We start from the raw sequence: 17,379 nt of genomic DNA, 5'->3' as shown, positions 1-17,379 counted from the left end.
ACGTGGGTGCGACGCGCAGCCGGGCTGCGGGGCCGAGAGGAAAGCGGGGCTGGTTGTGGGGCCGCAGCTACGGGAGGGCAACGGGAGCGTGTTGGGGGCTCGGAGGGGAAGGAAGGGCCGGAGAAGGGGCCGGGGGAGGCGGCCGAGAGCGGCGGGAAGGGGCCGGGATGAGGGGAAGCGGGGCCGGGGACGGGCTGGGAGCACAAAGAGCCGAGCCGTGGCACCGTCCGTCCCTTTACTGCCGCGACCGCAGCCAGCCCCGCCGGTAGGGGCCGCGTAAGGCACAGAGGGGCCGACGGCCCCGGGCACGGCGCCACGGGTCCCTGAGCCGCGGGGCACCGGCCCCCCTTCTTCCGTCCTCGGCGCCGCCGTCACGGGCTGTGGGCCGGGGTCGCCTCGGCCGGCTTGTCCCCGAGCTGCTGGATCTGCTGGGCCGAGGCGGCGTCGGGCAGCAGCACCTCCACGCTGTAGCTCACCTTCTTGGCGTGGATGTAGCTGTAGGTGTTGTCGAAGCGCAGCACGTCTGCGGGACCGGGGGGCGGAAAAGGGGGAGGGGAGGGAGGTCAGGGCGCCGGGCCGGGCCGCGGGGCTGGGGGCGAGGGGGCACTCACAGATGCCGGGCGTGGAGCAGGTGAGGGAGCCGTCCTCGGGCACCATGTGCGCGTTGTAGCGCTGGGTGGGGAACACCTCGGTCATGTCGCCCGCCCGCTGCCGCTCCCCGACCTTCGTCTTCAGGTACACCCCGAAGCCCACGTCGGCCCCTTCCGACTTGAACTGCCACCTGCCGGACACAGCCGGGCTCAGCGCCGCCGGCCTCCGGAGCCCCTATAGCCCCCATCGCCTCCGGAGCCTCGGCCCCGCGCCACGGACCCCCCTCACCTGAGCACGCAGCCGGGGGCGAGGATCTCGTACTCCACCTGGTGGGACGAGCCCCTGTTGACCACCGCCGTGTGCTCGTAGGGCTGCGCCAGCTGATCCCGAACGTAGTACCGCTTCGGCACGTCCCCTCCGTAGTTGATCTGCAAAGGGCCGCCTTCGCTTTCCGGCACGGGGCACGGCCGTCCCGGGGCCTTCACGCCGCGGGGGCCGCTCCTCACCTTGCTGGGGCACTTGGGGTTCCCATCGGGGTCCGTCAGCGTGCCCCCGTACTCCGCTGGGATCTGCGAGGGGTCGATGTACTGCTGCAGCACCTCCTTCCAGTTGGCTGGGGGACAGCAGGGCAGTCAGGGGGGGATGAGACCCGCAGGGGGTCCTCGGCCTGAGGTGGGGACCCCCGAGGTTGTGTGGACAGGGTGAGGGTTACTGCAGCCCCACTCACATCCCAGCACCACGACCTTCTTGCGGGTGTCCTCACTCAGGAAGTGTTTGACCAGGTTGTAGGCCACCGGGAAGATCTTGGGAGCTGGTGGGCAGAGCTGGGTGTCAGGGCAGCCATCCCAGCACGATGCCCAGCTGCAATGCCCACACCTTGCTCACCCTTCACGATTAACAGTCGCTTCAAGGACTCAGGGTAATTCTCCTCAAACATCGCCAGGAGCTGCAGGATGGCGAGAGCTTTGTATCCACATCCTCCTGCCCCCAGCACCCCCTTGGTAGCCCCATCTCCATGGGCTTTGGGCAGATGGGGACAATAAACAGAGGCCCCATGCATCTGCCCAAGCTCCACTGAGGCCCTGCTCCTTTTTCTGGGTCACCCTGCAGCCCAGGGAAACAAGGGATGAAGTTCTGACCACAGTAGCTACTGTGATCCTTGCCAGCCTCACCTCACCATATGCCTCCACTGCTGGTTTCCAGAGGTGCTTCAAGCCCAGGCCCTCGCAGTCATAGACCATCATCACCATCTCAACCTTCTTGCCCAGCTGGGACAGGGACAGAGGGGTCAGATGGGACAATGAGTTCATGGACCAAGAAGCATCAGCCACTGCCAAGTCCCTGCTGCCAGCTGTCACTGCTCATTGCCACCCTTGTTGCACAGGGCAGCCCAGTGACGCTCCCTTTGCCCCCAACAGGCCCAGCGATTCCCTGGTGCATCAGCGCAGGAGAAAGTGGCAAGTGCTGGGACAGGGACATGGGTGGCAGCAGGGACAGCGGATGGCAGGACAGGGGCAGGCGGGGACTTGAGCTGGCAGGAATCAGGGCTGGTGACAGAGGGGATAGGGAAGGAAGGAAGGGGTGGTCTTGTGGGTTTGGAGGGGACACGGATGTGTGGGGACAGCCAGGCAGGCTCCCACCTTCTGGCTCTGCTTCTCACATTCCAGCCGCAGCAGCTCGCAGTCACGGAACTTGTTCTTGAGCAGGTCCTGCTTGGAGGCGGAGAAGAGCAGCCCCTTGGGGTCCAGCGGCCCAATGATGTCGTACCAGATGGGGCTGCCCTCCCGGTCGTATCCACACATGCCTCCAGCCATGTACTTCCTGATCACCTGCAGGAGCACCACAAGCTGGGGACACCCATCTCAGGATGGGAGCACCCTCTGCTGGCCGGGGACCCCCACCTCAGGCGCCTCCCAGGCAACGATGTTGTCGGCATCCATGCGTTTGCGGACCTCCACGTGCTGCGAAGGCGAGGCAGAGCGAGCCGGGTGAGGGCACGCGGGGTCTTAAGGACACCCCGGTCCCTCGGCCGGGCTCCCCACGCACAGGGACCCCCTCACCTTGCGGATCATGGCCTCTGACTTGGGCAGGTCGAAGCCGCGCGCTGCGAGAGAGCAGAGAGTGGAGCTCAGCCCCGCGTGGGGCGCAGCCGGGACGTCGCCGCCGAACCCGCCGCCCTCTGCCCCGCTGCCAGCTTGCTAAAGTCCAGCTGCAGGCAGCACCTCGGCGCGGTGCCCGCAGCCCCCATGGGATGTCCCGGCCCCACCGTGCCCCCCGGGCTTACCTCGGAGCCATTTCAAGAGGAAATAGTCGTCCTGGGAGGGCAGTGAGGGGAGCACGTCCTTGATGCTCTCTCGGAACTGTGGGGAGAGGCGGCACCGTCAGCGGGGCTGGGGATGTGGCCTCGTCCCCAAAGCCTGACGTTTGTCCCCGGGGCAGCCGGCAGCACCCAGCAGTCTCTGCTCCCTTCCCTGCCACAGCAGGGTCCCCATGCCGGCTGCCACGCGCAGGGCATCCCCAGACCAGTCAGCCAGAAACCAGCCCCGTGGTCTCCAAATGGAGCTGTCACCCTCTGCTCCCTGCAGCGGGCAGTCACCGCGTATCCCTGGGGCAGCCCCGAGGTCGGCAGGGAGCCGGGATGCTGTCCTGGGGCGGGCGGTGCAAATCCCCCCATGCACCGTACCAGCCCGTAACGAGGCTGACCGGATTATCCCCGCCTGAATTTAGGTGTAATTAAACCTGGGATTAACTCCCTCACCCAGAGGAAAACAACACGGTGGCGGGTGGGAGGGGACGGGTTTCACAGCTCCTTGCATCAGGGCTGCAACCACGCAGTGTCCCGTCCCAAATCCCTGCTGAGCACCGGCACAGCCGTACCCGACCGGGTCATCGCCCGCGGGCCGGAGTTCGGCCGGGTCCTACCCGCGATAAGATAAACCAGCCACTGTTGCCCCCTCATTGATCGATGCCCACAGAGGCCAATAAGCCCCAGCCGGGTGAATCGAGGCAAAGCCGCCGGGTGGCCCCCAGCAGGTGACAGCCACCATTTCGGGTGGGCACCCTCCACCTTCCCAGGCAGAGGGACGTTCCCCTGTGCCGCGTTATTGCAGGATGGACGCGCTGTGCGGCGGAGGGAGGCACGGCACAAACCCAGCGGTGTCACCGTCCTGCGGGACCAATGCGTGCCGAGCTCCGCGCTGGGAACGTGGGGCAAGCGGAGCCCTCGGGATGCTCGCCGTGCTGGGAGAAGCAAAGCCGTGTCATCGGGCCTCCCGCTGTCCCGCGTCCCGCAGGTGATGGGACCCCCGCGGACCCCACGGCCGAGGCGGGCGCAGCGAAGGGCCCCGCGCCGCCGCCCCCCCGTTCCCCGGTGCCGGTCTCACCTGCGCCAGCGCCTCCGCCTGCCGCGGGCTCAGCTCCCCGACGCGGCCGCTCATGGTGCCGGCTCCGCGCCCCCGGCGCCGCCTCTTAAGGGCGGCCGGGATGGAGCTGGGCGAGGCGGCTCCGCCCTGTGCCGCCTCCAGCGCCCGGTGCCGGCCTTGGACTGTGCCCGGCACGGGTGGCCTCGCGGGCACGGCCCGGAGAGCGGCTGGGACGGGGTGGGAGATGGAGCAGGGGACACGTGCGGACGGGGTGGGAGATGGGGACGGGGATGGGGATGGACGCTGCGGCAGGGGACAGAAGGAGATGGGACAGAGATGGGGGCAAGGGATAGGAGATGGGGTAGGAACCGGATGGGGACAGAGTGGGAGATAGAGACAGAAAATGGGGATTGGGGTCGGCGATGGGGCAGGGGACACGTGAAGGGGGTATAGAGGTGGAGATAGGGACAGGAGGTGGGTATAGGGGACAGGGGATGGGGACAGCAGGGGAGATGTGGAAGTAGAACAGATGCAGACAGGGTTGGAGATTGGGCAGGGACAGAGACAGGGACATGGATGAGCATTCGGGCTATTGACAGATGGTTACAGGGGGCAGAGACGGGAACAGGGTGAAAGATGGAGCAGGAAGAGTTGGGGACAGGGTGGGAGGTGGGGAAAGAGATGGGATGGAGGATAGGGGTTGGACATAGAGAGGCATTGGGACAAGGGACAGATGGAAACAGGGGACAGAGATGGGAAGTGGAAATGGGACAGGGTACAAAGGTGGGGTTATATAAAGAAGCAGGAATACAGACAAGGCTCAGGCACATGGGAGGACTGAGATGAGGGACTGGGGTCAGAACACCAGGGAGAGAAGGTAGGAAGAAGGGACAAGGCAGGGAAATGGGAGAGGCAGGTGACAGAAATGGAGACAGAGACAAGAGGAGAAGGGGACAGAGGTGGGGACAGTGCTGCGAGATGGGACAGGGTAGGGGGTACAGAGAGCAGGGGTGGGAGGTGTGGAAGGCAACAGATAGGAACAGGAGCTGGGAACAGGGAATGGAAAAAGGGATAAGAGATTGGGGTCAGGGACAGGATGGAGGCACCTGGGAGTGGGGTGCAGGGGTTGTGCTGCTATCTGTGGGGAGCAGTGATGCCTGTGTGCCCAGGAGGGCTGCGTGTGTCCCAAGGAACCAGGGATGCCCTACAGGGCTTGAGGACCCTTGTCCCTTGGGCTGGGGGCTGCTGTGATCCCCAAGGTTGTGTCTCAATGTGCACCCGCTGCCTCTGGCACAGCCCCACAGGCTTGTCCCTGGATTAGGTCCCAAGGGGTTGTGGAGTGCTGTGCCAGCATTGCACACGTGTGCCTGGATGTGATTGTGGTGACATGTTGAGGGGGCACAGACTGGAGCCCACTGTCCCTTCAGGCTTCAGCCTTGTCCCCATGCTCGGTGCTCTCCCAGTGCCAGTGCTGGGCCTTGTCGCTGTCATTTCCCTGCTCCCAGTGGTGGTTCCCAATCACAGCCCAGTCCCAGTACCTGTCCCTGCACCCAGATCAGTCTCCATCCCATGGCTGGTACCAGTGCCTCCCTCTGTGCTTATCTCCATCCAATTCCATGCACATTTTTCCACTACCCATCTGCAACCTCATCCCCATCCCTTCCAGCTTCTCCTTTATCCTTCTCATCCCAAATCCTTTCCCCTTCACGTTCTTTTTCCCTTCCCAGCCCCCATCCCCATTTCTCCATCCCAGCTGGTGGGTCAGTAAGGAGCAGAGCAGCTCTGTGCACAGTCAGCACTGAGCCCGGCCCTTGTCTATCAGCTGGATTAAAAGCCTAGAAGAAGAGCAGAGTGTCCTCCACCTCCACCTCCACCTCCACCTCCCCCTTTCCTCTTCGTTCTCACCCCATTCTCCCCCCACATCCACCCCCCAGACCAGTGGCTCATCCCCTATGTCTCCCCTCGGACCTCCCCGCCGCGGGGGGGCGCTGTGCGGCGGCGCGGGGCAGCCATGGCGGCTCTGCGTGCAGCTCTGCTGGCTCCGCTGCTGGCTCTGAGCCGGGCCGGGCCGGGACCGGCGACCTCCGCCCGCGTGGAAGTGTCTGTGTCGGGACCGGGGGACGCGGCCGGGGACGGTGACGGGACGGCGGCGGGGCCCGGCGGCTCCTACACGCTGCGCGGGGCCCTGCTGGGCGCGGCGGGGGACGGGAGCGGGCCGGGCCGCGGGGCGCCGCGGGAAGAGGAGATCGGGGGGCGGCTGGTGCTGGTGAGGGGAGCGGGGGGGGTGTGGGGTGCGGGAAGGACTGGGGAGCCACGTGGGGAACTGGGGGGCAGGGAGGGGAGCCGGGGGGATGGGGGGGTTGGAACTGGGAGGTGATGGGAACTGGGGTTAGTGGGAGGGTGGTGGGAACTGGGACCCGGGGTCAGTGGGGGAGCGATGGCAACCCTGAAGCACTTGGAAGTACTGGGCGGTGTGGAGCAATGGGAAGGGAGGGTTGTTGGGGCCCAGCAGGGCAGTGTGTCCAGCCGGGGGTAGATGTGATGTGATGTGGGCAGTTCCCCGCTGTGTGCCCCACTCACACTCCCTGGCTGCCAGCCCCGTCCTGCTCCCTGCTGCACAGCTGCAATGCCTCGAGTCCCTGACGTGTCCACGTTGTGTCCATGGTTGCAGGTGGGGGATGCGGAGCCGGAGCTGGGTGCTGCCGACAGCTGGATCGGGGTGGTGCCTGTGGGTGAGGAGCCGGCAGACAGCCCCCGCAGCGCCAAGGAGGAGTCCTTCACTGCTGCCGTGGTCAGCAAGGTGAGCACGTGTAGCAGCAACAGCCCACAGGCACCTTCTGGGCCACTCAGCAGTGATGGGGGCAGTGCTGGCCCGTTGTGCTGAGCCTTCTGTCCCTGCAGATGAAGCGAGCCCTGGTACTGGGGGCTTCAGCCCTGCTCATCCTGGCACTGAACCAGAATGCCATCCGGGAGGTAGGAGAGCCCTGCAGTCCTGCTGGCACTCTGGCTGCTCTCCTGCCCCACTCAGAGCTGTTGCTTCTCTGTCTGGTGCAGCTGGATGTCTCCCAGCTCCTTGCTAAGCCCGTCATCGTAATCCAATCCTCGGACAATGTCACCCGGCTGCTGGGAGCACTGCTGCGGTGAGCGTCCTCTTGCAGCACTCTGGTTGGTGCCGTGGGCAGCAGAGCACAGCCGGCACTGCTGTGTGGTGTGGGGAAGCAGAGGGGGCTCAGGAGGTGTCTGGCGAGCTCAGCTTGGCATGGGAGCAGGGGGCACGTGTGGTGGCTTCATTGACTGGGAAATGGGCACGGAGCAGGGACGTGATCTCTGTGTAGTTGCTGAGGGGACTGGGTGGAAAATGTCACTGTCGTTTCCTCCGCGTGGCCCTCTGTCCTCGCACACGTCTCAGGAGTGGCCTCCCTCAGTGTGGCCTGTGCCTGGCAGGAAGAGGGCAGCTGGGTGCTGGGGATGCTGCATCCTCCACATGGCTGATGCTCTTTATGCCTCTTGCTCATAGAGGACTACGGGCTACAGCGAAGATCACATACCAGGCGGTGCTGCTGGAGAACCTGGTATGTAGGTCCTCCACCTCCTTTGTTTGGGTATGAGGACAGGGGCACGGCCGTGCCCAGCTGTGGGGATATCTATGGAGCAGGAGGCAGGCGTGCAAGGGCTGTTGGAGCTGCTGGTGTCTCTCAGTCCTGCCCCTTGTGCTGCAGCATGTGGTGACGTGGTGTCCTGCCTTGCAGGGGGTGACACTCACCCTGTGGTCCACCTGTGGCCTGTCCCGAGGGGGCCTGTATGGCGAGTGGCAGGGTGTCATCTGCACCGGGGAGAACAGCTCGCAGGTCCAGGTGCGTCAGCAGCACCCGCAGGCATCCCTGTGCCACTCCTCAGCATCAGCACAGCTGGGGATGAGGCTGGGGGTCAAGCGGGGGTCTCCCATTCGCCCCCTGAGCTCCTGATGGTGCTATCCTTGCAGAAGTACCTGCAGCAGCTGTGGAACACCATCCTGCTCATTGCTCTGCTCCTCTGCATGGGGGTGATGGTGCAGGCACAGCGGCAGTCACGGCAAGGCCTGTCGGAGCGGGATGCTGAGGTGGGACACAGGGTGTGGGGGGCAGCCAAGGGGACTGGGACTGTTTGGTTTGGAGGAGGATGAGGGGAGACCTCAGTGCTCTGTGCAGCTTCCTGCAAGGAGGGGTTTTTGTTCATGTGGAGTGTGATGGGATGTGAGACAACGGCCTCAGGTTGCACCAGGGGAGGTTTAGGTTGGATGAGAGGACAAATTTATTCACAGAAAAGGTGGTTAGGTGTGGGAAGGGCTGCCCAGGGAGGCGGCGGTCACTATCTCTTGGAGATATTGAAGGCATTTGGTAGGTATTTAAGAGAGGTGTGGACACAGCGCTTAAGGACGTAGCTGAGTGTTGGAACTGTGGCGTTAGTTGATGGACTTGATGTTCTAATGGGCCTTTTCCAACCAGTGTGATTCTGTGCTCCACTCATTTCTCCTCACCTCCTGCTCTGTGTCTCCAGCTGGACCTGAAGCAGCACATTCGGCGGCGGCTGTTGGCCCTGAAGACACGGCGGTACAATCCAGGCAGGGCGCTGCGGAGCCGGGCCTGTGAGATCGATAGCTGTGCCGTGTGCCTGGACCAGTTCAGCAAGAGCCAGGTCAGACTGGTGGGGCTGGTCCCAGTGACGGCTTAGGGCCACGCATGCTAACACCGCCCCTTTGCTCTGTTCCATGGGGCTGAGCCTTCTCATGCTTTATCAGGGCAGGGGTGTCCCTGTGAGGGGGAGGTGCGGTTGGGGAGTGCCCCCCTCTGCGGGCAGGGGGCAGATTGCTGTGCACCTCGTGGCTCACGTGTCCCACCTGCTTCCCTCCCTGCAGTGGCTGCGCGTGCTGCCGTGTTCCCACGAGTTTCACCGCGACTGTGTGGACCCTTGGCTCCTCCTGCAGCACACCTGCCCGCTCTGCAAGCATAACATCCTGGGTGAGAGCAGCTCTGGGACTGGGAGATCCTGGCGGGCCCCCACACATCCTGCATCCCAGTTCACTCTCTGGGGAGCGTGTTCATGGCCGGGCAAGGGCTGGGGAGGAAGTGGTGCCAGCCACAGGCTGCTCTGCTCTTGTGATCCCTGTGTGACACCCCCCATCCTTCTCCCTTGCAGGGAACTGCTGTGGAGAGAGTTAGTCGGCTCAGTGGATGCACTCCGGGGACAGACGGACCCATGGCTGCTCTGGGAAGAGCTGGGGAAGGACAGGGCAGGTGTGGGGTGAGCTGTGCTTGGAGCTGGAGCAGGCTCAGCACGGCCATGCCCTTTGCAGCACCAGGCAGTGCCTGGCCCTTAGGAGAGTGAAGACTTTGGGGGGCTCTCCCTGCTTGGCATGAGTAGAGGGGCCAGGGGCATGGCTGGGCATTAGCCAAATGGCTGGGGGATGGGTGCCAGGGAAAGCACTCATGGGTATAACTGGGGAGGGGCCACTAAGGCTGTCGGCAGAGTCTGCAGGCACTGAAGGGAAGAGCGCAGGCTTGGCTGTTCCCTCTCCCTGCTCATCATTTTTTCTAAGTCTTTTCTATTTGCCTGTGGTTGCAACAGGTGGGCAGCACCAGGCTGGGAGCCTGCCTGCACCTGAGACTCTGCCACAGCTGAGGGTGGGTGGGGGCGTGGGGGGGAGGACGAACCACCTTATTTATACTAACTTATTAGAAAGGACAGTACGAGTTAGCTGAACACAGAGTGCTTGTGGACTCGCTGTGAGCCTGCAAGGGCTCTTGTTCCATGTGGCAGCTGGAGCTGCAGCACTACCTGTGGCAGATACTATTAAATACAGAGCTCAGAGAGGCTGCTGTGTCTTGTGTTGTGTGGTTCTTGGCCCTGCTGACCACTTTTCCTTGCTGCAAGAGCACTCTCTAGGCTGCAGCCTTTGCTGGCAAGTTAAGCCTGTGAGTTCTCTTCAAAGCAGTGTAGCTGCCTCCTGGGAACAGCTCCCTGGCTTGAACTGAGCCAGGCTGTGCTTAGGCATTGTGTGGGTGCTTCTGAGTTGGTCAGGATCAGAGCTGAGCCAAGGATTGCTGCAGCAGCTGAGCTGTGGGCAGCTGAACTCCACTATCCAGGAATGCTGCCAGCCCTGCTCTGCTCACTATTCAGAGCCATCTCTGCGTGCTGAAAATTTCCCCCCCAGGCCTCCTTGCCTGAATGCTGGTCCCCTTGTTGCCAGCAGTGTTTGTACCTGACCCACTCCAATCACCACTGCTATACAGTGGCTTCTGGGGCTGCTGTGCTGTGGGAGACAGGAAGGGTACATGCCAGCCCAACCCATGCACTCCACTGCCTTGTGCTTCACAACGTTGCTCAACAGAGGGCCAGCAGGGGAAGCTGCGCAGACAGGTTTATTGAGGTCACCTGTAGTAAACAAGGTGTAGCAACAGCTGCTGGCTGGCAGCCTCAGCCTTCTTTCAGCCTCCCAGCTGCTGTGGGACCACTGCCCACAAGTGTTACACCCACTCAGCAACACTGTTCCTTGGGCACGGAACAACAGGAAGGCAGACCGAGTTTCCCAAGGGAACATACCTTCATGTTTGCAACAGGTAACGAGGTCCTGCAGGGAAAAGGGAGTAGCTGCATGCTGCTTGTTAATGCTTCACCTCTGCCTCTGTCTCCCAAGCAGCTATTTGCGGTGCGAGAAGTGGTGTGCTCTGGCTGTGCTGCTGCTCCCTCTGGGCTTGTGTGGAGCCAGCACCAGTCCCTCCGCTGGCAGTGTGATGCAGGCTCTGGCCTCACGTGCAGGTTCTGTTGGGAGCAGCTTATGTTGCTGGCTGCCCACGGGTCTCTGCCGGGCCTTGCTGGTGGCTCTGTACAATCCTTTGCCATCTCCGCTGCCTTGGCTGCTCGGAGGACTGTGGAGGGGAGAAGTGGAAGAGGTTGAAGGGGAGTAAGAGGTGGAAGCCCCCCAATGCTGTCCTCTCTGCTCCCACTCACCCTGCAGCCTCCCCTCCACGCTGACTGCTGAGCTGAGTCCACTGCTGGGTCTGTGGGATGTGCTGGGGAAAAGAGAGGAGGTGAAACTCACGTGTTTGGCTCCATGGTTGCTTATCTTGACTTCTGCTGTGGGTGGATTTCACTGCTGAGCAGGTAGTGATGAAACGGAAGCACAAAAGCCATGGGGGCTGACGTAAGGAAGCTGGGAACCAGCCCCAGGCACCTCAGCACAGCAGCCTACTGCTGCTGGTTCAACCAGACCGACCTCTGGAGGGACACCACAGAACCATGGAGCTGGGCTTCGTCCTGCTCAGCCCCATGAGGAGCAGACTGGGAGCCCCAGGTAATGCTACACAAGGAGCACCACAGCCTTCCACTCCTGGGAACCTTTTCTTTTTTACCTCCTGTAAGGGTACGGCCATGGAACCGATCCCCAGGGGTTGTGGGCAGGGTTTGCAGGGTGGCCCTGGGGCAGGCAGCCCCCATCCTGCCAGCCCCCAGCTCACCTGCAGCACGCCCTGCTGAGCAGCTGCCTTCACCTTGGCCAGCGCAGCCCTGAGCCGCGTGTTCTCCTGCTCCAGCACACCAATCCTGATGTGGTTGGCCTGCAGCTGCTTCTCCATGTCCTCAGTGATGTTCCCAGTGCCTGCAGATGAAACATGGTGCTTTGTGTCAAGCCTGAGCTCAACACACTACCCAAACCTGCACAGAGGTGCTGGCAGCAGAGCCTGTCCCTGCACCCTGGGACCATTTGCTCTTCTGTCCTCCCCCTCAAGCAAGGCGGTAGCTGCTGGAAATGAACCTTCCTGAACTGGAGAACAACAGGAAGTGGCAGCTGGCACCCCAATCTGTCATATGAAACAGCAAGGACAAACGCAGCCATGTCCAAGCCTTGCCCTGCTTTTGTGCCAGATGTGGGACACACAGCACCCACATAAAGAATCAGGTTAAGATGGTAGCGGCTTAGTGCCTCACAGGGACTGAGCCCTTCCTGGCTGCAACTGACTCATGTCAGGAGGACGGACTGTTACACAAGTGACACCAATGTGCCCAGGGCTGACAGGATCTCATGTGAGCTCCAGGAGACCCCAGGCCTGCTGCTGCAGAAGCATGCACTGCTGCCTGTTGCCCCGTCCCTTACTCTCAAACTGTGTCTCAACGGGGATGTGCAGCTCAGGGAAGAACACCAGGAGTTTCTCCCGCTCTTTCAGCTCCTTTGCCTGCTCCTCCAGCCCAGAAACATTCTCCTGTAGCTCAGAGATGGACTGCTCCAGTCTCAGCTTCTCCTGCTGCAATGTGTCCAGCAGCTCCTGTGGGGCCAGAGCAGATGGGTGAGTTTTGGGGGCACCTTCCCAAACCCATTATTGAACAGTCTAGGGAAGGCCCATTGGACTACCCAGGAAAAGATTCCTGTCCTTATGGGATAAGGATATCCCCAAACAGAGGGACAGCGTAGTCTTGGCTGTAATGGTCTCTGTGTCTGAAGCACAGGCTGCTTCAAGCAACCATGAAATGAGTGTGAGAGAGAATGGTCACTACGTGGAAGTAACCACATGGCAATGTCAAACTAGCTGACACAGCCACTGTCCTGGGAGAACTGCCCACAAGTGTGGGATGGGGCAGAGGTGGCTCCTGGGAGCCCAGTGGCACAGCTGTGTCCTGTCCTGGTTGCTTCCCCTGACAAAGGCTGGGTACCTGCTGCACCCGTAGCTGGTGCATGCTCTGCTCCTTCTGCTTCTGGCTCTCCTGCAGCTGCTCTGCCATCCTGGCTCTGTCCTCCTCAACCTCCCCCAGGCTAGCTTGCAGCTCCTCACGCTCCTGGTCCAGGCTGTCCAGCTGCTGCAGCAGGGTGCTCTGCTTGGCCTGTAGGGACTGTGCAGGGAGGCGAGCCTGCCGGAGGCTGCTGCTGTCCTGATGCCAGGGCCATGGAGAAGCAGCACCCATGGCAGTGAGGGGTTGTGGTCAAAACTGGACAGCTCCATAGAGCTCTGTTCATACCTTCTCGTGCCTCAGTGTGCTCTCCACTTTGGCCTTCTCCTTCTCCAGCTGAGTGGTGACTGCACTCAGCTCCTGGCCCAGGCTGTCCCGCTGGCTGGTGAGCTGCTGCACCTCCTCCTCCAGCTCCAGCACCCGGCTCCTGGCCACCACTGCAGTCTTCAAGTCCTCCAGCAAAGTTTGCTTGGTTGCCTCTGGGGAGGCACAGCAACTGTGGCACAGGCTGGGCAGGATAGGGAGAAGCTCCCAGGCCAGAAGTTGTCTTTAGTGGCCCTACAGCCTCTGCAAGTGCTTGCAAGGGCTGGCAGCAGGGCACTTGGTGTCCCAGGGAACCCCAAATCTCAGCCAGCACCAGTACCAACCCACCCTGGTGCTGGATGATGTTTGGGCACTGCAATGAGGAGGTCATGTCATCCTCCCATTCCCACTAGGTCTAACCCCAGCAAATTCTGGGAAAGCCAGGAGTTAAATGCGTGAAAAACATGTGCAAGATCAGAGCCAGACTCAGGGAGAGATGTGCCAACTGGATGAGCCCCCCAGGTCCTTACCCAGCTCCTGCACAGCAGCCTGCTTTGTGGCCAGTGCTTCCTTTAGGGCAGAGATTTGCTCTTCCAGTAGAGCAGCTCCTAAATCAAAGCAAAATATTACTAAACATTAAACAGCTCCTCAAAGAAATTAAAACAAAGAGGCAGCAACTGACTGTGCCAAAGAATTTTTTCAGCCAGTAATTGTATCATGCTGTGATTCAGCAGAGAGGAGGCAGTGAGAGGATGAGGACAAGCAGCTCCCACTGCTGGGAGTAAGCCTCATAGCAGGGAACAGCTGCCAGCATGTGAGATGCTGCAGAGATGGGACACAGAGAGCATGTGGAGCTTGCAGTGGTGGAAAATGAGATGATGGAAATACAGAAGCAGAAGAAGAATCTGGGAGATAATGAGGGCATCAGGAAAGGCAGTGATGCCAGTGCAGTGGCCTTCATCTACTCCAAGAGCTGCTGTCAATGGATAAAAGGCAGGTATGGCCAAGTAAACCCATGGCATGGCTTGTCTCCTTGTCTCGGCCATGTAAGACATCAGAAAACTATGTAATGACCCCACAGGGAGCGTTTGCTCACCACTGGTGCAGGACCTACCAAAACTAGTGGCCAAAGCCCTGCTCATGGTGGTGGTGGAACCAAGGTTTGACTGCAGGCTGCCTCCTTCCGCAAATACCCCAAACCTGGAAGGGGATGCAGGGGACAGCACTGTACCTCTCCGTAGGTCATCCTTGTCCTGCTCCAGCCTGGCTACAGCCTCCAAACGCTCTTTGTTCTTTGCTTCCAGGCTCTGCTCAGCCTCCTTCCTCTGCTGTTCTTGGGTCTCCTTCTCCACCTGAAGCAGCCGAGCAAAGTCCTCCACCTGTTTCTGCAGCTCATCCTTCTCCTTCTTTGACTCTGCCAGTTCAGACTTCAGAGGGTTGACCTGCTCCAGCAGCGTGTGGAGGTGTTTGCTGATGTGTGAGAGGTCTTTGCTTTGCTCTGAGATCCAATAGCTCACATCAGTTGCAGAGAGGGTCCTTCTCCCCTCAGTGCCCTCCACCACCTCCTGAAATCTGCTCAGAGCTGAGGGGATGTTCTGGCTCTGGCAGATGCTGATGATGGCTTTGCTGACCTCTTGAAGGCCAGCCTGGGCACTGGCACAGCCGTCACAGGGTGCTGGAGGCTCTGCTGTCTGCGTGGAGATGCTGCGACTGCGCTCAACAGGGCTGCAGGCAGGCCTGGGCTGGGCAGCACTTGGGGGTGTGCTTGGCTCTGAAGCAGATGGCAAACAGTCCTTCAAGCATTCCTTTGCAATTCTCTCAGCCTCAGGGGTGGATCGTAGTGCAGCAATATCCTTCCTGCAAGTCTTCTTCTGGTGAAAAGAGCACAGGACACAAACATAGAGCCCAGGCTGAACCTCATCATCAGCAAACAATTCAGGAGAGCTGAATGCAGAGGTATGAAGGATGGGGACAGGACATCAGTGCAGCCAAGAAGCTACAAGGTCAGAGCACGCACTCTCAGAGCTTGCTGGAGGACAGAGCTACCAAGCGCTCAGGATTCATTATTTATTGTGTTACAGTGAAAGCAGGTGGCCTGTAAGCAAAATGATGTTTACACACAGCATGGGTTACCACTAGTTCTGCCTGACACCAGGGAACTGAATTTCTCAAGCTCTCAGGTAGCTTTTTGGTCACTGCTTGTCTAGCAGAGCTGTGGGTTCACAGTTTCTGCAGCAGAACCTCCTCCCTGGCTCTTGTTTTTGTTATTTTCCTTCTGTCACGCCTCACTGTACTGTCTGCTGGTTATGTGAAATGAATTATTCTGACACTATGCCACGAGAGGCATCATTCTGAAAATAAAACGTAGGGGAGAAGTATGGTATTTTTACCACAAATCATTTCACTGATGTAGGCCAGCTCAGCCCCACACAGCGTGGGTCAGCAGAGCCACAGAGGCAAGTTGGCAAGAGGAAAATATTTTTCCAAGCAATAAGAGCAGCCAGGCTCCCCAGTCCCAAAATCTTGGTAGAGGCCTGGAAGTCACAGTCAGGGAGTGCATCTGGAGCAGCCACCACATGTACTATGGCATCCTGGAAAAAGACTGTGACATCAGCTCCATGCCATGGGCATGGCTGGTGTATCTTCCAAACTGTGTAGGCGTTGAGGCCTTGCCATGAGCCCTGTGCTTTGCTCCAAGTACCCACACACCCCTGTATGGCCCACCTCAGTCTGAAGCTGCTGGTAGCAGGCCCCCAGTCGCAGCATGCTGTGCCAGTACCTCCTCACCGTCAGCCCTGCCGACATGCATGGTCCCACTGCCTCCGCTGGGGGCACAGTTCGCTCACTGAGCAGGTTTTCTGCATAGCCCGTGAAGCTCTGAAGCAGCAGCAGCAGCCTTTGTGGAAATGAAACACAGCTTAGAGCAATAAAATATTTGTAACGGGAAGAGGGCCCTTGGCATTTAACAGAGCAGTGAGCCTGAAAAACCAGCACAGCAGCAAAGGAGGCTGGATAACAGTGTGCATGTAACCCTCCTCAGGCCTGGAACAAGACTGGGAAGGATTACATCTCCCTGCAGCACCAGGATGTAGCTCCAAGGGGCTGCAGTTAGACTCTCCATAAAGATTTGGAGCACTCACTGCTGTTATTGAACCTGCATTGTTAGGACCAGAGGATCCAGAGACAGATCTGAGGGCATGGCTCATCTTTAAAATTGTTTTCGTAGAATCATAGAAAAGCTTGAGTTGGAAGGGACCCCCACAAGCAATAAAAGCTGGGGGATGAAAGAACTGAACACAGCCCTGCCAAAAAGGACCTGGGGTACCGGTGGATGGCAGCAGGACAAGAGCCAGCACTGTGCCCTCACAGCCTGAAAAGCCAACCATACCCTGGGCTGCATCCAAGGCAGCTGAGCCAGCAGGGTGAGGGAGGGGATTTGCCCCTCTGCTTTGTGAGACCTCACCTGGAGTGCTGCATCCAGATGGGGAGTGCTCAGTGCAGGAGAGACACGGGGCTGCTGGAGCACAGCCAGAGGAGGGCCAGAAAAATGATCCAAGGGATCGAGACATTCAAGGCCAGGCTGGACAGGGCTCTGAGCACCCTGATCTAGCTGTGGGTGTCTCTGTTCACTATGGGGGAGTTGGACCAGATGAACTATCAATGATGTTGTGATTCTTTGACCTCAAAGACCACCCAGTTCCAACCTGCTGCCCAAAGCACTTGGCTGCATCAGACAAACATCTTCCCTCCGCGGGGAAGGAGCTGCTGTGCAAGGTGCTTTTTGCAGGGTGCTCTGCCCGCTCACCTGTCTATCACCAGCTCCAGCAGCACCACGTGCGCATGCTGGCTGAACTCAGGGTCTCCCTCGGCATGACTGTACCGCTCCAGCAGCGCCAGCAGATCCAGCTCGCAGGACACTTTGTTGGGGAACTTCCAGGAGGGGAAGCGTGCAGGGCCGGTGCGGGAGGTGACGTCGGTGATGGCTCCTTGCAGGTCCCTCAGGTCGGCCTGCAGGCTCGCCATGCAGCCGGGGTGTCCCAGGAGGTGTGCCATGCTGCAGGACGACGCGGGGTGGACAGACAGATGGATGGACGGAGTCTCTGTGGGGCAGAGGCAAAGGTGGGCAGCGCTAGGAACAGATCGTGGGTGACACCAAAGGGCTGCCAGGGGAATGGAGGGGACAAGTGCTGCGTCCCCAAGGCTGGAAGATTTGGGGCGAGGGGTGCCTAGGCAGCGGCCTGCAGGGAGCTGCGGAAGGCAAGCAGCAGCGGTGGGGGCACTGAGGGTGCTGGGACGCCGAGAGGGGCCCACCGGGTACAGGTGAGGCTGTAGGGCTGGCGGCTGGGCCTAGGCCGCGGCGCCGCGCCCGCTGCCATGGCAACGCCCCGCCCCGCGACGCGCAGCTCCGCCCGCCGCCACTGCGCGC

The 17,379-nt window shown here is 60.6% G+C and overlaps 3 protein-coding genes across 5 annotated transcripts; 1 reads left to right on the top strand and 2 right to left on the bottom strand.

The window, feature by feature from the left end:
- Positions 1-179: 179 nt before the first annotated feature.
- Positions 180-4,058, bottom strand: SEC14L2 (SEC14 like lipid binding 2). The gene is made up of 12 exons (XM_072351013.1): positions 3,975-4,058; positions 2,876-2,951; positions 2,652-2,695; positions 2,493-2,552; positions 2,232-2,420; positions 1,764-1,859; positions 1,477-1,537; positions 1,319-1,402; positions 1,098-1,204; positions 880-1,019; positions 612-781; positions 180-523 (listed from the first exon to the last, which is right to left on the bottom strand). The coding sequence occupies exons 1-12, from the start codon at positions 4,026-4,028 to the stop codon at positions 372-374; spliced, it is 1,233 nt and encodes a 410-aa protein (XP_072207114.1). The 5' UTR covers positions 4,029-4,058; the 3' UTR covers positions 180-371.
- Positions 4,059-5,936: 1,878 nt separating this feature from the next.
- Positions 5,937-9,802, top strand: RNF215 (ring finger protein 215). The gene is made up of 10 exons (XM_072351058.1): positions 5,937-6,219; positions 6,625-6,753; positions 6,855-6,926; positions 7,008-7,093; positions 7,471-7,525; positions 7,703-7,807; positions 7,936-8,052; positions 8,490-8,627; positions 8,848-8,950; positions 9,129-9,802. The coding sequence occupies exons 1-10, from the start codon at positions 5,965-5,967 to the stop codon at positions 9,149-9,151; spliced, it is 1,083 nt and encodes a 360-aa protein (XP_072207159.1). The 5' UTR covers positions 5,937-5,964; the 3' UTR covers positions 9,152-9,802.
- A 531-nt stretch (positions 9,803-10,333) lies between these two features.
- On the bottom strand, positions 10,334-17,335 carry CCDC157 (coiled-coil domain containing 157). 3 transcript variants are annotated; one of them, XM_072351185.1, is made up of 10 exons: positions 16,759-17,335; positions 15,678-15,849; positions 14,185-14,824; positions 13,484-13,561; positions 12,939-13,129; positions 12,636-12,812; positions 12,082-12,250; positions 11,447-11,586; positions 10,941-11,002; positions 10,334-10,858 (listed from the first exon to the last, which is right to left on the bottom strand). In XM_072351185.1, exons 1-10 carry the CDS (start codon positions 17,004-17,006, stop codon positions 10,630-10,632), a joined length of 2,106 nt encoding a protein of 701 aa, XP_072207286.1. In that variant the 5' UTR covers positions 17,007-17,335; the 3' UTR covers positions 10,334-10,629. The 3 variants fall into 3 exon arrangements, with proteins under 3 accessions (XP_072207286.1, XP_072207285.1, XP_072207287.1); XM_072351184.1 differs by having other exon boundaries at positions 14,185-14,821; positions 16,759-17,138; XM_072351186.1 differs by lacking the exons at positions 10,334-10,858; positions 10,941-11,002; positions 11,447-11,586; ... (2 more) ...; positions 12,939-13,129; positions 13,484-13,561 and having other exon boundaries at positions 14,278-14,451; positions 14,585-14,824; positions 16,759-17,138.
- Between the last annotated feature and the right edge of the window lie 44 nt (positions 17,336-17,379).

This window comes from Excalfactoria chinensis, chromosome 16, assembly GCF_039878825.1.
Source record: "Excalfactoria chinensis isolate bCotChi1 chromosome 16, bCotChi1.hap2, whole genome shotgun sequence".
In the NCBI taxonomy this organism is placed as follows: Eukaryota; Metazoa; Chordata; class Aves; order Galliformes; family Phasianidae; genus Excalfactoria; species Excalfactoria chinensis.
This window is presented reverse-complemented; position numbering and strand designations above follow the sequence as displayed.